The sequence below is a fragment of the Hypanus sabinus genome, chromosome 3, assembly GCF_030144855.1.
Source record: "Hypanus sabinus isolate sHypSab1 chromosome 3, sHypSab1.hap1, whole genome shotgun sequence".
Classification (NCBI taxonomy): Eukaryota; Metazoa; Chordata; class Chondrichthyes; order Myliobatiformes; family Dasyatidae; genus Hypanus; species Hypanus sabinus.
The window spans coordinates 97,688,572-97,715,453 of NC_082708.1; the positions used below are offsets into that span (position 1 = coordinate 97,688,572).

At 40.1% G+C, this 26,882-nt stretch overlaps 1 protein-coding gene across 1 annotated transcript in view; it reads right to left on the bottom strand.

The window, feature by feature from the left end:
* Nucleotides 1–26,882, bottom strand: part of sorcs2 (sortilin-related VPS10 domain containing receptor 2) — a 727,841-nt gene that overhangs the window by 434,054 nt on the left and 266,905 nt on the right. Inside the window, exon 3 of the mRNA XM_059964841.1 lies at nt 24,590–24,689. Within this exon, the coding sequence (XP_059820824.1) occupies nt 24,590–24,689 (100 nt within the window). The remainder of the gene's footprint in view (nt 1–24,589; nt 24,690–26,882) is intronic.

The window sequence follows — 26,882 nt, forward strand, 5'->3', positions numbered from 1 at the left end:
ATTATTTTTTTGGTCCAGCAAAGTTTGGGCCCAGTCTTTCTTTGCCATTTATCTATATAAGGGGACTACTCACGATTCGCTCAGCAGCATGCCCCGGTGAAAAGCAGTTCAGTACCAGTAGTGTTGCTGGCTGCATAGATCGAACATGCTGACAGCTGGTGAGAGTCCGTGCTCCAGGGCTCACCAGCTGTCAAACCTGCCACTATTACTGAACGCTTATGAACCTCTTTGCAATTCACAAACGCTCAAAATCATTCAAGGCATTAAAAAATGGAAATGTTTTTAAAAATAAAAAGTACTTATACAAACACCCATACAGTAAAAATGAAATTAACAAAGCTGACAGAAAACTTCTTCCATTCATTCATTTAGACAATATTTATTCTGGCATAGATTCAGTCTATGAATATCCCTGCCCGAAAGCGTAGACACATCTGGAAATTGGTTACGCCTTACAGGATGCCATGGAATCCAAGACAGCGCAGATATCCAGAGAGAGTGTTTGGCCGAGGGGGAAGACTGCACTTCACCAGGCATGTGGGCTTATCTGCCAACAGATCCAGATGAATTGTGATGGAAGACCTGCTCTGGTATTTGCTTATAAAAGCACATGTGTTTGCATTCACTGTAATATTGTCAAAGGGTCATTTTGGTGCGATGACTTGACTTGCATTATTGTACTTTATTTATTTATTTAGGTACAGCATGGCCTCGGTCCCTCCAGCACCTCAGCAACCCCCGAGCCCAATTACAGAACAAATTACACTAACCAATTAACCCACCAAACGGTATACCTTTGGTCTGTGGGTGGAAACGTACAAATTCCTTACAGGCAGTGGTGGGAATTGAACCTGGGTCACCTGTACCATAAAGCTCTGTGCTAACCATTGTGCTATACTGCCACCTAGGTTCAAGGTGTGTGGCAGAGACAAGCAATGGTTAGTGTTGCTGCCACCTAAGTAAGTTCACTGAGATCAACTGGGATCAGTCTCAATCTGTGTTGCTGCCTGCTGGAGTTTGTATTGTTGCTCAGTTCTGACTTCCACCAGATCCCAAAAGCATGCTGGAAGTTGTGAGTTCCCCTTCAATCCAAGCAAATAGCAAATGACTTTAAGGAGTTGATGGGAATTTGAAAGAGAGGGAATAAGGCGGCTGCAATTACTCCCCAAGAGTCAGCACGGAGTTAATGGATGAAAAGTCTGCTTTCGTATCACCAGCAGCAAGCAAGCTTACCATGACTCCACTACCATTCTGAGGCGGAGCAAATAAATGCAGCTTCTTGCCCTGAGAACAAGTGCAGCAAAACAACGTGAACCCATTAAAACTCAGTCTGTTCCCAGTGCACGAGGAAACAAAAATACAGCCCAAACATCAAACAACATAGCTTGTAAATGGCAAGGGTCAGAGAAGTGATTCTGTGGACACAGTCAGGAGACCCAGATGGTAGTTTGCCTGCCTGGTGCCAGGGTCCGGGATGTTTCTGATCACGTCCAAGATATCCTGAAGTGGGAGGGTGAGGAGCCAGAGGTCATGGTACATATAGGTACCAATGACATAGGTAGAAAAAGGGAAGAGGTCCTGAAAAGAGAATACAGGAGTTAGGAAGGGAGTTGAGAAGAAGGACCACAAAGGTAGTAATCTCAGGATTACTGCCTGTGCCACGCGACAGTAAGAGTAGGAATGGAATGAAGTGGAGACAAGGAGAGAGGATTAGTTCACAAATAGAGATAGCTAGTAGACAGTGTGTGAGGGAGGATAGGCATGTAATAGAGAAGGGGAGCACACAGAACGAGGATGTAGGGGAGAAGGAAGGAAAAGATAGTAAACTTGTTTGCACCGTTAGGGACAAACAGAGAGGTGGAGAATTTCTTAAATGCATTTATTTTACTGATAGTAAGAAAGGTGGATGAGTTTAGAGCATGGATTGATACCTGGAAATATAATGCTGTAGCTATTAGTGGAACATAGCTGCCGGAGGGGTGTGATTGACAACTAAATGTTCTTGGATTTTGTTGCTTCAGGTGTGATAGAATCGGAGGGGCAAGGGGGGGAGGTGTTGCATTGCTTGTCAGAGAAAATATTACTGTGGTTCTTTGGCAGGATAGATTAGAGGGCTCGTCTAGGGAGACTATTTGGGTGGAATTGAGGAATGGGAAAGGTGTAGTAACACTTACGGGGTGTATTATAGACCACCTAATGGGGAGCGAGGATTGGAGGAGCAAATTTGTAAGGAGATAGCAGATAATTGTAGTAAGCACAAGGTTGTGAGTGTGGGAGATTTTAATTTTCCACACATAGACTGGGAAGCCCATTCTGTAAAAGGGCTGGATGGTTTGGAATTTGTAAAATGTGTACAAGATAGTTTTTTGCAGCAATACATAGAGTTACCAACTAGAGAAGGGGCAGTGTTGGATCTCCTGTTAGGGAATGAGATAGAAGTATGTGTTGGGGAACACTTCGGGTCTGGTGATCACAATGCCATTAATTTCAATATAATTATGGAGAAGGATAGGACTGGACCCAGGGTTGAGATTTTTGATTGGAGAAAGGCTAACTTTGAGGAGATGCGAAAGGATTTAGGAGTGGATTGGGACAATTTGATTTATGGGAAGGATGTAATAGAGAAATGGAGGTCACTTAAAGGTGAAATTTTGAGGTACAGAACCTTTACGTTCCTGTTAGGTTAAAATTTTGAGACAGCCATGGTTTTCAAGGGATATTGGAAACTTGGTTTGGAAAAAGAGAGAGATCTATAATAAATATAGGCAGAATGGAATAAATGAGGTGCTCGAGGAATATAAATAATGTAAAAAGAATCTTAAGAAAGAAATTAGAAAAGCTAAAAGAAGATGTGAGGTTGCTTTGGCAGGTAAGGTGAAAATAAATCCACCTTACACAGTTATATTAATAGCAAAAGGATAGTAAGGGATAAAATTGGTCCCTTAGAGAATCTGAGTCGACAGCTAGGTGTGGAGCCAAAAGAGACTGGGGAGATTTTGAACAATTTCTTTTCTTCGGTATTCACCAAGGAGAAGGATATTGAATTGTGTAAGGTAAGGGAAACAAGTAGGGTAGTTATGGAAACTTTGACGATTAAAGAGGAGGAAGTACTGGTGATTTTAAAGAATATAAAAGTGAGTAAGTCTCTGGATCCTGACAGGATATTCCCTAGTACCTTGAGGGAAGTTAGTGGTGAAATAGCTGGGGCTCTGACAGAAATATTTCAAATGTCATTAGAAACAGGGATGCTGCCGGAGGATTGGTGTATTGCTCATGTGGTTCCATTGTTTAAAAAGGTTTCTAAGAGTAAACCTTGCAATTATCAGCCTGTCAGTTTGACATCAGTGGTGGGTAAGTTAATAGAAATATTCTTAGAGATGGTATATATAATTATCTGGATAGACAGAGTCTGATTAGGAACAGTCAACATGGATTTGTGTGTGGAAGGTCATGTTTGACAAATCTCACTGAATTTTTTGAAGAGGTTACTAGGAAAGCTGACAAGAGTAAAGCAGTGGATGTTGTCTATATGGACTTCAGTAAGGCCTTTGACAAAGTTCCACACAGAAGGTTAGTTAGGAAGGTTCAATCGTTAGGTATTAATATTGAAGTAATAAAATGGATTCAACTGTGGCTGAATGGTAGATGCTAGAGAGTAGTGGTGGATAACTTTTTGTCTGGTTGGAGGCCAGTGACTAGTGGTGTGCCTCAGGGATCTGTATTGGGTCCAATGTTGTTTGTCAAATACATTAATGATCTGGATGATGGGGTGGTAATTTGGATTAGTAAGTGCAGGTGATACTAAGGTAGGTGGCGTTGTGGATAATAAAGTAAGTTTTCAAAGCTTGCAGAGAGATTTAGGCCAGTTGGAAGAGTAGGTTGAACAATGGCAGATGGAGTTTAATGCTGATAAGTGTGAGGTGCAGCATTTTGGTAGGAATAATCCAAATAGGATATACATGGTAAATGGTAGGGCATTGAAGAACGCAGTAGAACAGAGTGATCTACGAATAATGGTGCATAGTTCCCTGAAGGTGGAATCTCATGTGGATAGGGTGGTGAGGAAAGCTTTTGGTATGCTGGCCTTTATAAATCAGACCATTGAGTATAGGAGTTGGGATGTAATGTTAAAATTGTACAAGGCATTGGTAAGGCCAAATTTGGAGTATTGTGTACAGTTCTGGTCACCAAATGTTAGGAAAGATGTCAACAAAATAGAGAGAGTACAGAGAAGATTTACTAGAATGTGACCTGGGTTTCAGCACCTAAGTTACAGAGAAAGTTTGAACAAGTTAGGACTCTATTCTTTGGAGCGTAGAAGGTTCGGAGGGACTTGATAGAGGTATTTAAAATTATGAGGGGGATAGATAGAGTTGACGTGGATAGGCTTTTTCCATTGAGAGTAGGGGTGCAAACAAGATGACATGAGTTGAGAGGCGGCAAAAGTTTAGGGGTAATACAAGGGGGAATTTCTTTACTCAGAGAGTGGGAGCTGTGTGAAATGGGCTTCCTGTAGAAGTGGTAAAGGCAGGTCTGATATAGTGATTTTAAAAAATTGTTTCTAACCTCCATATACCTATCCAAGAGACTCTTAAAAAGCCCTATTGTATCCACCTCTACCACCATTGCTGGTATCCACCACTGAGCAAAAAAACTACCTCTGATATCCCCCTTGTACCTTCTTCCAAGCACTAAAACTATGCCCCCTCATGTTAGCCAATTTAGGCCTGAGAAAAAGCCACTGGGGCATCCACACGATTAATGCCACTCATCATCTTATACATCTCCAGCAGGTCAGCCCTTATCCTCCGTTGCTCCAAGGAGAAAATGCCAAGTGCACTCAATCAATTCTCATAAGACATGTTCTCCAAAGCAGGCAACATCATTGTAAATCTCCTCTGCACTCTCTTGATGGTATCCACATCTTTCCTGTAGTGAGGTGACCAGATCTGAACACAGTACTCCAAGTGGGGTCTCACCAGGATCCGATATAGCTGTAACATTACTTCTCGGCTCTTGAACTCAATCCCATGGTTGATGAAGGCCAACACACTTCTTAACAACACTGTCAACCTGCGCAGCATCTCTGTGAGTCCTATGGACACAGATCCCAAGATCTTGCTGATCCTCCACACTGCCAAGTGTCTTACCATTAATATTATATTCTGTCTTCAAATTTGACCTACTAAAATGAACCACCTCACACTACCCGGGTTGAGCTCCATCTGCCACTTCTCAGCCCAGTTCTGCATCCTGTCAATGTCGCGCTGTAATCTCCAACAACCCTCCAGACTATCCACAGCAGCCTCAACTTTTGTGTCATCAGCAAATTTACTAACCCACCATTCTACTTCCTCATCCAGGTCATTTATAAAATTCACAAAAAGGAGGGATCCCAGAACAGATCCCTGGAGCACCACAGGTCACTGACCTCCATGCAGAATATGAACCATCTACAACCATTCTTTGCCTTCTGTGATCAAGCCAATTCTGGATCCACAAATCAAGGTCTCCTTGGATCCCATGCCTCAATAGTTTCTGAACAAGTCTTGTATGGGAACCTTACCAAACGCCTTACTGAAATTCATATACACTGCATCCACTGCTCTACCTTCATCAATCTGTTTTGTTACATTCTCAAAGAATTCAATCAGGTTCATAAGACATGACCTGCCCTTGACAAAGCCACGCTGTCTATCCCTGGTCAGGCTTAAGGAGGAGGAAGACTGTGACGAGTCCTGTAAGCATTCTGGGAGAAGTTGTTGTGGTGGTGGAGTACACCTCGACAACAGACTTAACTGGAAAACCAGCACCAAGGCTATTTACAAACAGGGAATGAGCAGACTCTATTTTCTAAGGATGATGAGATCCTTCAACGTGTGCAGCAGGGTGTTGAGATCTTTTACCAGTCAGTTGTAATGAGTGCAGTCTTCTTTGCGGTTTTATGTTGGAGCAGCAGTATTGGAGCTCATCATAAAGGATGGACCCATCCTTGGCTACAAGCCACTCTTCTTAGTGGTGGAGAGGTGGTCATTAAGCAAACTGTATCCAACATGAACAATCAGGCACATGCTCTCCATGACCTACTGAATAAGCAGCAGAACACCTTTCCGAACAGACTCATTCAGCTCCGCTGTCAGAAGGATCATTACAGAAAATCTTTCCTACCAATTGCAATAAGCATATAGAACAGTTCATCTCTGTGCGACAGGAGAACAAGCACAGTACAGTAGTCTGTTTTATTATTGCATACATTGTTATTGCACATTATGCACACTGGTAAATTATTGTATATATTATTCTGTATTTTAATATTTGTTGAGTCTGCACCCTGCTAAGTGTGTTTTTAAGTGCTGCTGAAAGAATTACCCACTTGGGATCAATAAAGTATTTATTATTATTATTATTATTCTATGTAGCAAGTTTGCTCTTAGATAGCAAAGTAGTGTTGGTGGAATAATGACCTACAAATCTTTTTTGATGAAGTGGTCGGTAACTGGCAAAAAGAATTGAAGTGATGCATATTCAGAAAGGGGGGAATAGAACTAATGGGATTGCCTTATGAAGAACCATCATGAGCCAAAGAACCAAAACCTCCTGGTGTGATCATAATCATTATCTATGGAACAATGCATGTACTGAGAACCTAGTGGGCCTGGCCCTCATTGTGGGACAACTCCAAGTACAGGAAGAAGCAACAACTGCTTAGACATGGCATTTTTCTAACTTCCAAATGACTTTTACTCAGTCAACCAAGAGGGTTGGTTACCTGCAAAAAATAATCTCCATTCTACACCTGCTGGCATACTTCTAATAAATGGACTCAACTCGAATGTATCCCAGAATCAAGCAAGAGTGCATCATCACATCAACACTCAACAAACTTCCTATTCCCTACAGCCATCTCAAATACAATTCCATCCACGATGCCTCCTACAAGGACTCTACATCATTATTCAGTTTCCTCAATCTGAATTTTGTATATACTCTGATGAGAAAACTTTCCACACTGGTGCTCTGACATGTCTTTTTTTTTCTGGACTATGGCTTCCCTTCAAAAGTGCCCTCAACTGCAACCCATCCATTTCACACACATCTATTCTCATGCCCTCTCCTCCAGAACAAAATTACAGCACTAGACACATCTTCCTTTCAGTATTACAAAAGTCTGATCCCTTCACAACCTCTGGATCTACTCTTCCATCTCCATAACCACCCCTTCTTGCTGTACTTCCCCATGAAGCCGCGGGAGACAGACCTCTTATTCGTTTACCTCATCTCTTTCCACAATTGAGGGGCTTAAACAACCCTCCTGTGTGAAGCAATTATTCACTCACACTCCCTCCAATCTGCATCCAATGCTTACAAAAAGGTTCCTCTACATTGGAAAAAAAACTAAACGGGGGAGGGGGGGGCAGTGTTTTGTGTAGCACTTTCATTCACTCCGCAGGGGCAACAAGACGACTTCATTTTAATTTTCCACCCCATTCCCATTCAGGTCTGCCTGCAGTCCCCTGTAATATTTCAACGAAGTTCAGAAACAGCACTCCTTTCTGGCCGAGTGGGTTGCAGCCTTTAAGACTTGATGTTGAACTCAATAATTCAGGTGACACAGTTTCCCTTTGTATCAGAACAGACCAAGTCTGCTACAAATTTATCCACCTGTAATATTAAGTCAGCTTTTCTCACCTTTTGGGTTCTGATTGTGGGCTTTAACCTGAACCTTGCTGCCTGACTGGATGAATGTTCCCAGCGTTTACTCTTTTTATTCAGATTTCCCGCAGGTTTTATTATACTGCGGAACATGGTCTCCTCTCTTGAAACAAGATCACACCAACTTCACTCACAGATGGTAAAAAATTTGCACACTTACAGTAGATGTGAGCTTCAACCTACAGTATTTTCTTATTCAGGTTGAGTACCCCTTATCCAAAAGGCTGCAAATCTTTTCGGATTTCAGGTTTTTGTAAATTTTGGAATACATGATGAGGTAGCTTGGGATCGCCATCATTTCCAGCTGAATTTATGTGCTAAAGGTAAGTAGCATTGGTCTTGCTCATCACACATATGTACTTAATAGTAACAATTCAATTATTCAATACCACGAATATTAGGAAAACATGAGTGTGCAGGGTAACGAAAGCAGCTCAGCAGTATTGGGAAAATACCTGAATCAGCTGTTGAACAACAAACAATGGCAGCCTTTCAGCCTCCACCTACAATGCCCTGTTTTCATTACAAGGTTACAGTACACTGGATTTGTGTCTTACTTTTTTTTAAAAATGCTTTACGTAAGGTAACATTATAGACGTGTTTTGGTGTTAGATTTTCATCAGCGATGCTTTAAAAATTTAACGTCGTTATGTAAGGTAAAAAAGCAAACAGCATTGTAGACTTGTTCTGATGTTAGATGTTCATGACCAGCAGATGTTTTAAAAATTTAATGTCGTGCCTTTTCTTAAAGTTCTGCAAACAGCCTGCAGAATATTCACAACAACCTTCACTTTTTAGTTGATTGTAATTGATCTTAGCTTGTTTCACAGTCAACATACTGAAAAGCGCAATAAGTTCACTCTGATGCTGACAATACATGATTGGGATCTTCAATTTTCACTTAATGCAGGGTTTTTCCATTAGCATCTATTCATTTTATATGTGAGATCATTTCTCAGAACTGCGTGTGGTGTGCAGAGAGCTACACATCACTTGGAAATCTTCCCAGTATCATGTGGAATTTTCCATTTGTGACGTCATGTCAGTGCTCAAAAAAAAGTTCGGATTTCAGAGGTTTTTTGGATTTTGGAATTTCAGATAATGGGTACTCAACCTGTATACTAACGTACTAGAAAAAAAAGGCTTGTACTAAAAATCCCTAAGCAAAGGTCCTTCACAGTGCAACAAATAAAGAATTTGTAAAAATTGGATGACTTTCCATGTCTTTACAGTAATGTCTCTGCAAAGCTAGTCATTAATGATAAAATTCACTCCCACCTCCTCTGCACCAAAACAGCATTTGACCGAGGCACAAGCATTTAAGAGTCTGTGTCTAAAGACCTCAAACCCAGCATTAAGCACATATTCTACAATTCCTGTGCTCTTCGAAGCTTCACAGGCACTTTGAAAGCACTGGGGGAATACCACCAATGCCATATCCAAAATCTTCCGAACACAAAGATAGAATAAGCAAACCAACAGACATCTGAATTATACACGGCTGGCTCCAAACACCCCACACCAGACTTCTGCAAAGGCCACTGTCATAGTGAAAGATTACCAGGTGAAGAGAGGAAATAATTAATTCTGGAGAACTGGAGTGGAAGCAAGTCATCCATGACACTGAAAGCTTGCCTTAGATTGATGACAACAACATAACATAGTTTATATGGTAAGTGATTTAAGCCCTCTTCAGTCACGGCAGGGATACAGACAGACCTTGTCAGCTGATGGGTTACAGAAATTAAATGAAGAAAACCACACATAAAGCTGAATGGTGAGTCGGAGCTGAGAACCAACCGAAAACACGCACCTTAAACCTAGACTCGGGCAATGTTTGAAAAGGGTGAGCAGAAAGGTGAATTCCAGATCCGTGCAGGAAAGATGGTCCAATGTAGTTTTGTCGTTGTTTATGCATTCAAGTTTAATCAAGCTGAGATGGTACTGTATTTGTTGCTCAGCATCCAGACACCCTGTCTGGTGTCAGTAAATGACAGAATATAGAGACTATAAATTTAAAAAACCACTCACCATCAATGCCTGACATTTCTATATTACTTTTTTTTTACAGCCAGTTTCCAATACAGGGACTCTCTTCCACATTAGGCTTTATTCTGAAGAATAAATGATTGTACTTCAAGACCCATCATTGGTATCAGAGAAGGGGTAAAGAGAAGCTCAGGAGAAAGAAGCCTGCTGCGTTGGAAGGAGCTGCCTCAGCACAAGATGAAAAATGAGATGCAACAACATCCCGGTGTTGTACTAAACAACGATCAGACTGACTTTCACACTGTAAAACCACACATCTGACAGCAATCTGGCAGTGAGGAGAGATTGTCCGCTTTGTACAGGATGAAATCATTTTAGAATTCCTGTTAGACAATGACTATATGAGAGTGGACCAAGTTGAGGAAATGGACTTCAAATATACGGAAAAAAAACATTTCATGTGCTTGCCTTTGTATGCTGAGGCAGTGGGTTGTGATGTAATGTCACATTGCAGCAGTACCAAACATCAATTAGACCTCAATATTCTGCACACCTCCGCAAAGATGTGCTTACAATAGACAGTGCAGAGCAGATTTACCAGGATGTTGCCTGGAATGGAAAGTCATAGTTATAAAGGAGACATTGGACAGGCTGGGTTTATTCTGACTGGATTTAGGAAGAAAGAGGATGATATTAAGGAGGTTCATAAAATTATGAGGGGCATACAAAGGATGGACAGTCAAAATCTTTTCTATCCACAGCAGAGGAATCTAGAGGGCACAGGTTTAAAGTGAGAGGTAAGAAGTTTAAAGATGATTGGAGAGGTTACTTTTCCACACAGAAGCTGGTTAGTTTCTGGAATAAGCTGCCAGAGGACATGGCAGATACAATTACCTCTTTTGGGACAGGTAACTAGATGGGAAAGAGGTAGTGAGATATGGGCCAACTGTGGGCAATGGGATTAGTATAGTTGGGCATAATGGATGAAAGGGCAGTGTTTGATCTGTACACTTCTGTGGCATTGCCTGAAAATACAAGGCAAAGGCAACCACAGCTGCCGACATGTACTTAGAAAAGTGTAAAAACTGCTGCATCTGTTCTGCCTTGCTCAAAGGTTCCTAAACTAATTTTCATCATGGCTCATCTGTTACGCAGCAGCAGCTGAAAACAAACATGGGAAATCAATTTTCCACCCTCGCACTGCACCCACCCCCTCCCCCACCCTCTGTCTAGTGACATTTAATACAGAAGCTATACATTACTCTTCAGGCACATCTACTGCCAGTCAGCTAAACCTTCACCATAAAAACAGAGCCTTCCTTCAATCTCATGCAGAGGACCAATCCAAAATAATTCATTGTTTTAAGCATGGCTTTTAAGTCTTAAGACTATTGGGAGGAGAGGGAAAAGTGGGGAGAGTGGGAGGAAAGACAAGAAGACACAGTGTTTTCTGCCGGGCACACAGGCATAGTCTAAATTGCCATAGATGAAAAGGCTTCTGGTGGATCGTATTTAGTCAGGGCAATCGAGCCTGATCTGACCAATTAATTATTGTCCCATCTTAGCCTGTCATTGTATCAGCCCCACTGCAGAAAACAATCACTACTTGTTTCGTAGCTCAAAACTGGTTGTTTATCTGATCTGAAACATTCCAAACAATTGCGACCTTTCTGGCAGTCAGTAAAACCCAGAACAATTCATCTGAGAACTATTACACTTAGTATCATTTATCTTTAGTACCAGTCTACCTGCTAATGACAAGACAGAGAACCATTGCAGTTTCAATACTACTGGAATTGATCGGGCAAACTAGAAATCAATGCAGGGCCTCTAGATCCTCTACAATGGACACACTGCACCCTGCAATTACCCATCCACACATCATCAGAGACCAGTCATTCCGTTTTCTTTGAAGATATTGGTGAGAATCGAGAGCAGAAAAAAATTATAATAGCCTCAATATCTTTCAGAATTTACAAACTTAAACAATTAGCTATTTTTCAGATAGAAAACTAGAAAAAATATCTGACTCCAAGAATTTTTGTAAAAAATCTACCTAGATGTTGCAAGAACTCAATACAAATGTTGATGAATACATTTCTAATAGTTACATAAAAAATGAATATTGCCACTGACTTTGTGATTCGCTGGAAAACAAGTGTGCATTTCTTTGCAGCAAAGTAAGATCAAAGAGATACTACTATTCATTGCATGTTATGGCATCTACACATAGACTCTATTGTTGGTCGTGTGATTTCAATACTCTCATTCTCACCATGAGTGCATACATACATTGGGCTTCCTGTGTGTTAGTTGATGGACAGAAGAGTGAGACAACAGAAAGCAGATTGTTCTTTTATTAGGTTGCTCCAAGTACTTTACTCTTCTGCTTCTTGACTGTGCTGGACGCACAGAGGCATCTGTAAACACAGACAATGATATACTGATATTGCAGGTGTGCTGCCACTCCCTTGCCAGGGCCTCCACATGGAATTCAATTGGTCTGCACACTGTTCCAAGTTTCCCAACCCCACCCCCGACCTGCCACATGACAAAAAGCTGCATTTCTGCTTTTTCTTCCCCAGATAAATATGAACTGCAATGCCAACATTACAATTGTCATGGTAATAAGGACTTTATACTTAAAGAAATTAACGGTTAAGTGTTAACTGACCTTACAACTGTTTGGAGATGCAATGAAAATGTCAGCTGGTGTTTATTTTTTTACTTCCATGGTAAGGAACCGCTCTAGTTTCTTCCACGTGCAAAGGTGCTGCCAACACTGCAAATGTTGACAATGTCACTGATCGATTTTTCCATGAGCTTCTTTTAACAGGACATGTGAAAGAAGTACTTAAGCGGAAGTTGGGCTAATAACAAACCATAAACCAAGAGCTTTTGCAAATGTTGGAAATCCAGAGCAACACACACAAAATGCTGGAGGAACTGCTAAGTTCCTAATCTCGCATAATAACAATTTTATTTGGACCTTTGAAACTGGTTAGAGCTCACATGTTACACTGAACACATCTTAGTACTCTAGAGCAGTCATTCCCAAACATTTTTGGTCCACCATATCCTTCGCTCCTGGACCACATCCCTAGTGCCACCCTGGTTGAAGCCAGGCCCTAGGGTTGTGTAGTTAATGCTGAAATACTAGATTCATATGATCTTCCCTGAATGGCAAATGTCTGGTATCAGTGATACTTTTACAGAAAAATACAGATGGGATGCCTACTTTTCTTTAGCTGATAAATGGGCAAAATGCTGATTGCAATGGGGTGCAGAAAGTATACTTCTTAATTCTTCTTTCTTTGCAGAATCCTGAGCTTTACCATGTCTGGGACATGAATAAGTGAACAGAATAAGGAAAGAGATTCCTTTAAAGCACAGAAAGGTCCAGAATTTAATTTTCAGCCTGTACGGACTTAGCTGTTTATCCTTCAGAAACTGAGTAGATCTACAGCTGAGTGAGAAATTAGCACTGAGGTTTCCAGGCTCCATCTTATCATTGTATGTTAGCTAATATCTGTTGTTATGTCTCATGTACAAGACGTGGAACTGAAGGGAAATCAGACTGAATTACTGGAACAACTTCACTACTTGAAATCATAAGTTATAATGAATATATTTTACAAATTTCAAGGATCAAAAGATCTCCTCTACTTTAGCTATAACTTCTTCCTACTGAGAATAACTCTTTAGTTTGAAGAAAGTCAATTTCTAACTGAGCATAGAGATAGCAGACATGATAAATGAAATAGTCACGAGTCTGATAATTGTGTGCAAATCTTAAATTGGACATTAAAGATTACTGAGGAGTTTAAATGCTACTCTGCTAAAAATTGAGGAATTTATTTTTTATTAAGTCATGAGGTTAAAGGTCTACTGAACTCTGCTGATAGTGGTACTTATCAGAGAAGTCATTAACAGGCTGATAGAGGTTAACAGCAGATTCATCTCCTTTAACACTAAACCTCCTCACAAATTCACGGAAGCCAGGTAATGAACTGGATACATTTTATCCACAGGAAATTAAACATGGCATTTTCTGCTGTCCTGGTGCACACGTATGACAGTCAATTTGATAGTACAGAAATTTTTGAGGCAGATTGTTTTAAAAATATGCAGCGTATAATCTTCCTAGATTGTCTGTTAACTAATATACTTGGGCAAAATAAAGGGCAAGGATTCAAAAATCATTTAATTCAAGATTCAAGATTGCTTAATGTCATTTCTAATACACCAAGAATAAAGGAGAACAAAATAATTGTTACTCTGGAGGGGGAACGGGAGAAGTCAGACTTAGAGAAGTCAGCTGAGCAGGAGAGAGAACTGACAAAAAAACTGCTTTGTCCTTCTATAAAATCACTAAGTAATTTAAGCATAAAGAACTAAATTTAAATGATAATAACCTTAAACAATAAATTTATTTTTACTTTAAACATAAAGAAGATAGGATAAGTGGGATTTAGGGCAAGTTTCATCTGTGTAAAAAATCAGCATAACCAAAAATAAGGCGCAAAGAAATGCAAAGTTTATTGGATTACAAACAAATTGCTGAGACTCTTGTGGGCAGGTCTTTCATTGTGTGGGAAAATCAAGACAATTCCAGAGGCCTGGAGGAACTATGTAAAGGAAATGCTACCAAATGCTTGAGTTCCAAATTGGGACTTCCAGGCCTGAGGAACAGCTGGAATCACTGCGGACTGCAAACTTCCTGGATTATTAGTTCCAGAACGTGGCAGAGAGAATGGGGTGTTTAGGAAAGCAAGTAAATGGACATGCAGAAGGCAGCAATTCATGAATCTTAAATCCATGCACTTAAGTGTACATGGCAGTCTTAAACTTTACATGATAATAGAACCTGGTAGAGTGCCAATGCCTTGGATTGTAACAAAAACCTGGTAACATGGGAAATAAAAGAATGCAGAGAAATCTGTTGTTAAGGGTGATTTGAGAGCCGGGGTGGCAGGCTAATGTTTCAGTGAGTTCCATATGGTGCCCTCCTCAGTGCCCAGATCAAAGAGAACACAGAGCAGGTTCCTGCAAGGGAAGTGGAGGAGCCAGATACTCAGGTGCACATTGGTCCCAATGTTAGGAGTTTCAGGCATTCAGGTGCAAGTTATCTGCAGGACCCTGAAAGCAGTAATCCCTAGATTACACTCTCTGCCGGGAACCAACAAGTAAAAAGTAAAGGACAGCGGGGGACCTGGTGAAAAACGGACAGGTAGATTCAAATATTTTGAATTATTTCTCTAGAAGGAAGGACCAGCTCGAGACTGATGGATTGCACCTCATCATCTGTGGGACTAACTCAAAGCCAGTCACCTGTGTGTTTGGGTGCATTAAACTAGCCTGGCTGGGGAATATTGGAATTAGAATTGAAATATTATTGTTATATGTACTGAGATACAGATAATAGATATGACATAATGAACTTTTGATACAGTGAAAGGGTTGTCTGCGTACAGTTTATACAGATGAGATCATTACACAGTACACTGAGGTGGAACAGCATAAATGTAAAGCAGTAACTGAGGAAGTGCAGTGCAGGTACAATATTATAACAAAGTAGACTTTGAAGTCAAGAGTCCAACTTGGAACAGGAAAAAAGGAGATGCAAGGTGGAAAAAGCACACATAGCCAACAGTACCAAAATGGACAGCAGTAGTTTTGAACAAGCCAACTAATTTTATGACTGACAAGTTTGATAACAGCTGAAATAGATGTCATTTAAATCCACACTTTAGAAGGCATTTTAAAAAGCCCCACAAAGAAGACTGGTCATGAAAAGTAAGTTGTAAGGAATCAATGAATTTTTGACAACATGGATAAAAAAGGCTCAAGGATGAGAAACTATAAATTATGATACCTAATGGTTTTGCAGACTGGAGGAGAGGACAGTGGTAAGTGCTGGAACCACTGCAACTGCTGATATACAATTAATGACTTGGATAGGCTGTGTCTGCAAAATTCACAGATATCACAAACCTCGGGAGTGATAATGATAATCAGTAACTGGGATGCAAGAATGAGAGTAAGAAGACATGGCCGTATGGTGTTAGTCTGGGCAGTCAAATGGCAGATAAAATTTAACACAGTATTAATTACTGTCCAAAAGAATGATGAGTCCCTGAACAGATGAAATGGCACAGTTCTAGACATGTGTAGGAAGTGGTTTATATTGAAAATGCACAGAAATGGTAGAACATGGTGAAAGAACAATTTGAGCATCATACTAGAAGCGCAAAATTTAAAAGCAAGGAGATAGTTTTGAACTTCAGTCTGTAACCAGAGTCTTTTGCCCTGTTCTGGTCAGCACACTTTTAGAAGGTTGCAAAGTTCTAACAGAGGTTGGATTAAAAAATTGGACCGAGAGTTCTCAGATTGAGGGATTCAATCCCAGAATGGAGAAACTGTGGTGGGGGAGGGGCAGGGTGGAGGTTCCACTGGGAGCAAAGAATATTGAGAGGGATAAGTGAAGCTGTAGAAAATCTCAACCGGTTTAAATGAAATAAAAAGACAGAAGACGTTTTCATTAATGGATGGTTCCAGAAGATGACCTCCACAGACCGGAAACCATCTAATACAAGCAACCATTACAGAAGGTGGAGGACAGGAACAGGAGAAGGAACCACAGACCAATTAAACTGTAATCAATCACATGAAATTAAATGGCAATGGACCATTTGATAAAATAATAATAGAACTAGACACAGTCAACTTAAACTCATGGAAGGAAAATCCATTCTACCAACCAAAGTTTTGAAGTTTGATCCAACAGAATAGATAGGGAGGAAGCAATGACTGTGATGTATGCAATATGGGTTTACTGGTATTGGTTTATTATTGTACCAAGAGAGAACACCAGACCCCTCCAATTCTCATGGCCACCACTCTCTTTCAGCCTTCTGCTTGGCCATGGGAGTTGGAGGGGTCTGGTGTTCTCTCCTGGTACACGTAACAATAATAAGCCTGCCTCCCACTCTCCACACTCTGGACACCATCATTATCGAAAGTGGATGGGAGGAACAGGGAAACTACAGATAATTAAACTGCAATTGAAATGCTCTAGAAATTAAATGGTAATTGCATACTGACTTGCACACTGTTTTTACAGATCCAGAAGGCCTTGGGCTTGGTGCTACACAAGAAATTATTAATCTACATTCAAGTATTAGAATTGAGAGCAATATACCGGTTTGAATTCAGGATTAAATTATTGGACTGAAAATAATTTGGGCATTTTAGGGTTGCAAAGAAGTGATGTTGCTATGGCTCCGACTGGGAGACTGGACCAAGTGTAACTGCTGATAGCATGAAGTCAAATTAAAGTGCCATTTGCGGAAACACGTCAGGAAGTTCCAGAGAGTGAGAATGGCAGATGGAACATAATGTGCAAAAATATGAAAGCTTCCCAGTTTGGCAGAAAACAGAGAAAAGTATACTGTATTTTGTTGTGGTGAGAGTTTAAAAAAATGTTAGTTTTAAAGGATCCTTGCACAGGGTTCACAGTCACACTACACACCTCTGACTGTACATCCTTAGAACACATTTCAATGGTCAAATAAAATATTTCACAAAATTATAATCTGCTCGGACATCACTGGGTGACTAAATGAAAACTTAAATGGGTTTTGACCCACTGGACAATAAATGTCCCATTTCCCTATCCCTCAGGAGAGCAATGGAAGGGTATGGAAAGACCGGGGCCAGACTGAGAGGACAGGGTGTGGAGAGTGGGAGGTAGACAGCCAGTGAAAAGAGAGAAGAGCCTGGCATAGAAAAGGAAGTAGGAGTCAAGCAGAAGGCTGAAAGAGAGGGGGAGTGAGAAATGGAGGGAGGGAACAAATTGGGGGAAAGATGGTTGGGAGTTGGGAAGGATAGTTATAAAGTATCAAGTCATAGATAGATACAGTACAGAAGCAGACAATCAAATCCATTTAGATGATCAATCTTTACAATAACCTCTCATTAATCCCATTTTAATTCTCTCCATGTTCTCATCACTCTACACCAGATCCTACTATGTACCTATACAAATTGGGCAATTAACTTACAATTTACAGTGACTAATTGCCTGAACAGTGTTGGGATGACTGAGGGAAGTTACTCTCAGGAATCTCACACAACATGGAGAATGTGCAGGCTCCATACTGACTGCACCCAAGATCAGGACTGAACCTGGATCTCAAGCGCCAACAAGCAGCGGGTCCACTCTCTAGATGAAAGGGTGCAAGCAAGGTCAAGGCAACGTATCTGTGCCTGACACTATCCATATACGTGTGCAAGTTTGCACTTGCTGACAGACGCCATGCTTGTGCGCACACAAGCTTGACTCAAATGCACAGTGTTGTTTTCAGCACTGAAATTATCTGCACAAATAATGACTGCCATTTTTCTCATAAATAATCCAATAACGGTGATGGAGAATGATCGCTTAATGGAAAACTGCAAACACGGGCAATACATTTATATAAATGCAATTCTGTGCCTCACATCTGTTGATTCAACGTCATCTAATTTCATATTTGATATGGCTACCGCAGCAAAATAAAATTAATCTTCTGAAATATTTCTAGTAAAAGTGTTCAAGGCATCACCATAAGGTCTTATTCTCATCAATCTGCCCCAACCTCACCCCACCTTCTGGCAACAATACATTTCCTTTAAAAAGGCAACCAGTTTTAATACACTGTCTCCCATTACAGTACAGTCCTAATTCATTGCTCTGTTATTTTTCATTCCTGATATTTTTCTTCTTGTGTCCTTTCTACATTTCTAATTTAACTCTCATTTGCAGCTGTCCTTCAGTCGTGAACACCTCTTTTATCACAATCATCCTGCTCTCAACGGGATTGATCCCCTGCTTTGTCTGCACCTATGGTCTGTGCTGGCCTTCTATCTGCCTGCAATGCCCTTTGGGTCATCTTACAAGATCCTTTTAATTACTTATCCTCTGTGAACTTCTGTTTGCATATTAAGAAAAAAGCAGGGAGCTCTCAAACTCTGGACTTCCTACCCTATTTAAAAGAGTGGAGTGAAGCTTTAACATGCAAGCGGATTTAATGCTCTGACTTCAGCAGTGGAAAGTGAATTTGTGAGATTAAAAAAATCGTGCGAGTATTAAAAAATCACGTTAAGTGGAGGTATGGTGATAGGGGCTGAGTTCAAAAGGCTTCAATTGGCATTTTGACCAACATCCAGAAAGCATCAGCATAGACAAGGACATCCGGGAAATTATAGGAAGGGAAGGGATAAGCTGGGGATGAGCGAAGGCCGGGAAAGGACACTACTGGCGAGTATCCTGTGAAGGCAACAATTTATATTCGTTAGGAAACAGAGAAGTATGCCTCAAAGAAGCTTAACAAGTCAGACTCTCCAGCTGTGGCCGGGTTCATTAACTTGACTGGCAGATTGGAACTGAAGCCATTTGTTCAAGATCTGTTCCAGATAGTCAATAAACCTCAGGTCCTTGAGAGAACTTCAGCTAAGTGGTGTCAATCAAAGGCTGTATATAATTGCATACGTAGGCCATGGGAATAATATACATCATATATTCAAAAGGAACAATGTCATATTTCTAGAAGCGAACAATAGGTTTTAGGAACATTTCTCTAGAAATTTCAACCCAGATGTTATCTACAAGTACTTATGGCAGAAACTAAACACAAGGGCATGGCACGAAGATCCAGAGAGCTGTTTTTCAATCTAATGCATTTTTAAATTATTAAATATCCCTACAGAAAAAATAATTTTGCAAAAGTATTGAACAATTTCAGATTTCATCATCTGTAATACAGTAACAATTTCCATTCACACCCCAACTTTTACATAGTAAAATATCCTAAGGGTCTCCAGAGGTTATATCCACAACAAATGATGTGAAACCATTCATTACAATGAGGTAACCAGAAGTTTGGTCTAAGATGTCGGCATTCAAATGTGCTTTGAAGATGAAAGAGAAGTGAAGAGGCAAATAAAATTCTGAGCTTACAGCTTTAGAAGTTAAAGCATGCTGACCAACCATGAAGGGATTTCAAAACCAAAGTGAAAATTTAAAATCAATGAATTGTTTAACCAAGACCCAATGCATGTTCTATAAAGAGTAGGATGCTGAGTAAATAAGGTGGTTCAAATTAAGTTTAGAACTATTGAGCAAAGGAAGACAGCTAAAATGGATTGGAATTATTTAGAGGCAACATGTTTTAACAATGCAACATTGAATCACATGAAGACGTAGTAGGTGATGGAGTGAAGTACCTTCATAATATTTTAGTATCTAAACCAGGGGTTCTTAACCTGGGGGTGGGGGGGGGATCCACATGGATCCCTCAGGGATCTGTGGATAGATTCCAGAGGGTCTGTGAACTTGGATGGGAAAAAAATTACATCTTTACTTTCACTAACCTCTAAATGAAATTTTGCATTTCCTTGAATGATGCTAGCAAACCATAGTAGTATTAGCAGTACCAATGACTTTGTCACCAATAGAATTCACAGATTTTTCACATCACATCACAGTTGTTACAAATATGTCAAGTTTACCGCACGCTCATCACTACTTTAAAATTACATAGTTATTAGACCCACCACTAGTCTTCCCGTCTGAGGACACTAGTGCTTCACAACTGACCAGTCATCGGGCAACCCTGCACCTAGCAGTCATTTAGCCACCAAACGATGAAGTTGCATGTTCTCACATTTGTGATGCAGTCATCAACGTTGCTCTCCATTATTGGCCATCGACAATAGCTTGTTGATCAATGCAAAGGAGGTGAATTGTTTTTATTTTAACAAGAATTTTGCAAACTGGACAGCTCAAATGAGAATTCTTAACTCTCCATAAGGCTGCATGGTTTTTTTTAATACCACGCGACTCCATACGAAACAGCCAAATTCCAGGAGGAACACGATGCCCAAGCTACTACTGGAATCTTTGTGTCTATCTGAGTATCCAAAAGCCAGTAAAAGTGTTAAAACTTCAGATAAATTGCAAAACCCACCTCATTTTATTTACTTGGCATACAAATTTCTTGAATATCTTACACCATTTAACATACAGATTACTTATTTCTTTGCAAGTTTATCAAACAAATCACTTAAAAACCATACAAAATATTAAAATACTGGAAGAAAACAAAACCACTGTTGGAACAGTTTGAAAAAAAAAGGATTGTATATGCCTTACCTGGCAGATATTTTTAACCATATGAAAGTTAAGAAATTGCAAGGGTAAGAAAAGAAGCCAGGATGTGGGATACAAATGGGCAGGATATGGGATACAAATTTCAATGGGAAACAGAAACAGCATGTAATAAGGGCAATAGCATGATCATCATGGTAGATTTCAATGGTAGACTGGGAAAATGAAGTTAGTGCTGGATCCCAAAAGAGAGAATTTGTAGCATCCCAGATCTAGATGAACCTCCAAAGGAAGGGCTTAATTGCACGGATAAGTGGTCTGAGACCTTTTCTACCCAGAGTGATGACAACTTGGAATATATTGAAAGAAGCTGTCACTAACAATATGTAAGAGCCATCTGGAAGAGCACTTGAAACATGGATTCATAGAAGGCTATCAGGGAACTGCTGGAAGAGTAGATTAATATGGACGAGTCCCCATTGGACATGCTGGGCCAAATGGCTTGTTTCCATGCAGGATGCTAAGGTAAAATATAACAGAGGTTGTGAACAGCCTAGTCTCAAACAACTACACAAAAATGAATGAGATAAGTTGCCAGGGAATGGAGTTTGAACTGAGGAATTAAGATGATGCTTTCAGTCCTCTGAGCTGAAACTTCAGCTCTTCCAGAATTAGGTGTTAGACAAAGAATTTAATCATTTGGAGGTAGCTGAGGAATCAACAAAGTCATCGAAAAGTCAGAGTAATCATTAAAAGATAAGTTGGGAGTCAGAGTACATGAGGAAACAGCTACCACAACTCCAGATGACCATGCTGTACAGAGAGTAGAAGAAGCAAAAAGCAGAAACTGGCACAGGACAAGAACGCAATTGTTGGTGTTGGCCCATTGGTGGGTAACAATGGGATAAGATGGCTGACACCCACGCAGCCTGACAGAGTAAGGATCCGAAATACACAAGAGGATTAAGCAATAATTTTCACCGAATTATAGGAAAGACGTCAACAAAATAGAGACAGTACAGAGGAGATTTACTAGAATGTTACCTGGGTTTCAACACCTAAGTTACAGAGAAAGGTTGAAGAAGTTAGGTCTTTATTCTTTGGAGCGTAGAAGGTCGAGGGAGAGCTTGATAGAGGTATTTAAAATTATGAGGGGGATAGATAGAGTTGACATGGATAGGCTTTTTCCATTGAGAGTAGGGGAGATTCAAACAAGAGGACATGAGTTGAGAGTTAGTGGGCAAAAGTTTAGGGGTAACATGAGGGGGAACTTCTTTGCTCAGAGAGTGGTAGCTGTGTGGAACGAGCTTCCAGTAGAAGTGGTAGAGGCAGGTTCGATATTGTCATTTAAAGTAAAATTGGATAGGTGTATGGACAGGAAAGGAATGGAGGGTTATGGGCTGAGTGCGGGTCAGTGGGACTAAGTGAGAGAAACGTTCAGCATGGACTAGAAAGGCCGAGATGGCCTATTTCCATGCTGTCGTTGTATGGTTATAATAAGATGACAATGTGCTGCTTCTTTTCTGTACTGGGGCAAATAGGGAAATTCAAACCCTATTTGGCAGGAAAGATGGACACAAGTTTGGGAAGTTGCATCACATTCAAGGACTTCAGAGAGGGGATAGTGGAAGATGGACCAACAACAAGGTCAAGGTTTGGTTTCTTGAGGCAAGGGATAATGAGGAACAGGCAGAAATCTAGTGATGTTTTTGTACTTTATGGAGGTATGACTAAATTCAAAAAACTGTAATTTGTTTTTTGAAGTTGACTTCAAAACAATTGTGGTAGTTGTAGTAAGGCAAATATTAAAACAAGTGTACCCTCGGCAGTTGTAGTCATGTAAGGCTTTTGAAGCGAGACCATCGGAGACACTTCTGCTTATTGTAGACCAGATAGACTGGGTTGGCTGTGGCAGGGTGTACTCAAGCCAGACAAGTAAAGCACTGTACTGAGACTTTTCCAGAAAGGTCTTTCAAAAACATTGCACCCCCTTTACACAACAGGAGGTGCCAGAGACAGACAAGATAGCAGAAGGATGTGAAAGATACCCAACAACTCAAGCTCTATTGTCTTCAACTAACTTCAAAACGTCATCGGCTGTCCACCTGAAGTTTTGATCGACTTTAACACCTCTATTGTGAATGGAGTCGGATCTTGCGAATAAAGAATTCAAACACATACAATTTGCAAACGACCAATATTGATAACTAATAAGCCAATTCTGTATAAAAATCGGAGTTTTCTGTTTAGACTTCAGGACGGTACAGGTGGCAGAGGCCCACGTTTTTCTCCTTGTACACAGTAAAATAAAAAAACACTTGAGCTATAAGCCTGCATTTGCTCTGGCCCAGTGATTGTATTTATTTATTTGATTATCGGGCGACAGCAGTTACTTCGACAGAATGGCTCTGCTTCTGAGCAACACTACGAAAACCACATTATTTGCAAGAATAATATTTCCTAATACTTTTAGATTAACAGCCAATCCTGTCTTGAACAGCTTCTCAACACTTAAAAATATTACATTTTCTCATTTGATGTGACTAAATGTTATAAGCTCTCTCCCAATTTTAAACAGTGCCTAAAGCTATATAGTTGAAGCTAATAGCATTTTGCAAAATCACTGAATTTAGGGGATTTTGTCTTGTTTGCAAGTGAAGACTGAACATGCATAAAAGCCAGTTATGAAAACGTTGTATGAACATCATATGGCCTGAGGGACAACTTCGAAGACTGGGTTATCAATTCCACTGAAAATGACACAGAACAAGGCTGAAAAATACCATCCAAGCAATTATTTTGCACAAATCTGTCAAACTGATGTAGTCATATCATTGAAATAACCTTGAACTGCCTTACACATGCTAATAAACAAAATACAATTTGGTGCTGTTTGCTTGATCAACCGGACACCTTTTTTGAATGAATGAAGCAGGACTGAAATATTGCCCAGCTACAATTTAATCATATTCAAAATGCAGACATTTTTAGTTTAAATACTAAGCTAACAGGTTCTAGCATAAAAATCTAACAGAACAAAGAAAACGTGGAAATCAGTAAAAAAAAGCTGTTATATAGCAGGTGTTTATGCTGTTCTGCTATCTCAAAAGATAATCCAGATGTTTTGGAAAAACTGAAAGAAATGTGAAATTTTACACTAAAACTTAAGCCTTTCAAACAGAAACCAGCATACCAATTTGTTCAATGCATATAAAGAATCTATCAACAGTATTTTTTTTTACTAATTACAGGCTGGAACATACCATATGAACCTGTGTCGGCTTGTCAACTTTCTGGAGTAGTACTGGCTTAATGCTACCCTGACAATGGATCTAATTTTATGCCTGATTTTGTGAATTTTTAAACAGCTTCTTCTTTCTACCTAATTTTCTCTTTTCAACAATCACAAGAGAAAGAAAGACCTTTTGACAAGGAATAGACTTTATGCCGGTTGCTGTCATATCAAGCACTGGACAAAGAAAAAGCTGAAGAAAAATAGACCAATTATTTATGCAAAGCGAAACAGTAACATCTGCTTGAGAAATCTCTTGTGATCTGGCTTTAGCTTCCCCGTTGTATTGTGTCAAATGCATGCAAAGTGCAGCAGCAATTTCAAACAGCAAACATCAAACATCTTTTAATAAATGACATTGTGGGCACTCCCCGTCTTTAAAATGGCCAGCCGGTACAACCCCACTCTTCCTCTTTCTACATTTTCACAGTCCAGTTTGCACATACCTTCTTCTTGTTGGCAGGGCAAATGTAGAAATTGCTAATTATGTTGGTGGTGCCAGACTGCAAGTTCAGTTTTATATAGGTAGTTCCATAGTCTGAGGACCTGCCAACAAAATAAGAAAGCAATGATCGATTAGATTTAATGGAAATCGAGTCACACAGCATGAAAGCAGGCCATCCAGCACATTTCGACTGCCCTAACCATTGAGCATGCTTTTTATGCCAATCCTGTACTGAACTCTTTTTATTCTTACCTCATTCACATTAATCTCCTAACTACAAACTAAGGACCACTAATGCAGAACCGCTAATGAACCTACCAACTAGCACATCATTGTTGAGACGCTGGAGTAAGATGCAGGACCCAGAGAAAGGCCACGCAGTCACAGGGAGAATATGAAAATAGTATACTGACAGCTCTGGAGGTCAGGTTGCAGGAGTTCTGACATAGCAGCTTTACCAGATTCTCCAGCACATTGTCCTCGTTAATGGTGGCATTAGTGTGCTTCTAAACTTTAAAATAAAGAACTAATGAATTGCTATATTGTGCAAGGTATGGGAAATAGAATAGTGCCCTACGAGTGTCCTTCAGCAACACTCAGGACAAGTATTACTTACAAATACAGTAATAGCAACAACCTCCTCCTCCCAATTAGAAAAATGGCCAAAGACACATCAAGAATGGCTCGAAGGAAATATATTTTAAAAGGAAGGAGGTGATATTGAAAGTTTAGGGCCTTAGCAGTCAAAGAGTTGGCCCCTACTCTACCCTACCCAAAAAGTTATATGGCTTCCCAAACACATCAGCTGGACAGGATTTTACCCTGCAAAGTATTATATGTGTGAGCTCCTAATGGATAATGCATACTAGGAAAGCGAAGGACCAGCAGGCTTTAACTAGCAAAATTTGAAAAAATATGAGCGAAAGGTTAAAAGGTTGGACTAAAACTGAGAAAATTATAAAGAAAATAGACAGAAGACAGAGAGAAGTAAAACAACACATAAACATTATTCTATAAATAGTAATAACTTCAAGTCAAGTTACTACCTATAGGATCCAGGGCATCATTTCTACAATTCCCCTTCTGCACCCAAGAGGGAGATTGAATTGCAGAAACCTAAAACTCCTTATTAAAATGATACTTATTCTGTTAACCCTAACATTGTGTCAGATGTAATTGGCAATAATATACATTTGCAATAAATTTATTAGCCTCATGGGAAAAATAAGGATAATCTGCTGTTTTTGTGAGAATAAAGTAGAACAGCTTTTGCCTCTCAGAAACAGCAGATTATGTCAACTTTATGGTGATTGACAATTCAGAGACTGCCCTTCCTCATCACACTGCCGTATGATTTACAGTCAAGAATGAGAAGCACAATTGAACTCATTCTTTTGGCGGCAAAATCTGTGGCACTATATTACAGAACATACTCTGTTCACCGCTACCGTGATAACCTACCAAAAGGCTGGAGCACAGGAATACAAAAGGTTGCTGTCAAAAAAAGCAGACAATCTGACTCCAATCAATGACAAAAGGGTTCCCAGTCCACTTTCATACTGGTCAGCTTAGTTCAAGCAGCAACATCCACACACTGACTCCTGGTCAACAAGTTACTTTTCAAGCACACTGGTAAAGCAGCAACAGACTGGTCAAAGAAAGTCTAGTCTTGGGAGAAGGGGTTCAGATTTAACAGTGCGAGTGCTGGGTACCTACCAGAATATCTGCATTCAAGATCATATCAATTTCTGAACAGTTTTAGAGCACATGAAAAACTCTGATTGCACTTCCCACATTACTTTACAGCACATGTTGGGACTGCAAGAAGTGCCGTCTAATTATGTGCAAATTTTCCAAACACTATTTATTTATGTTGACACAGCACAGAATAGGGAGCCACACCATCCAGCAATCCTCTGATTTAACCCAAGCCTAGTCACTCCACAATCATCCTACCAACAGGTACCTCTTTGGACTGCGGGAAGAAACCCGAGCACCTGGAGGAAACCCACATGATCATATGGAAAATGTACAAACTCCTTACAAACAGCGGGAGGGAATTGAACCTGGATGGTTGGTATTGTAAAGTGGTGTGCTAAGCACTACACTAATGTGTCGCCTCAACCTTCCATAATCAATTATGGAAGTTAGTTGATTATCAGGGGAAGTTAGGGGTCAGCTTATGGTCTAGGACATTCTTTGTCAACCTTTTTGCTCTGGAGGAACCCTTGAAATAATTTTCAGGTATCAGGGAACCCCTGTATAAAAATTATTATATCTACAGTTCACAGTAC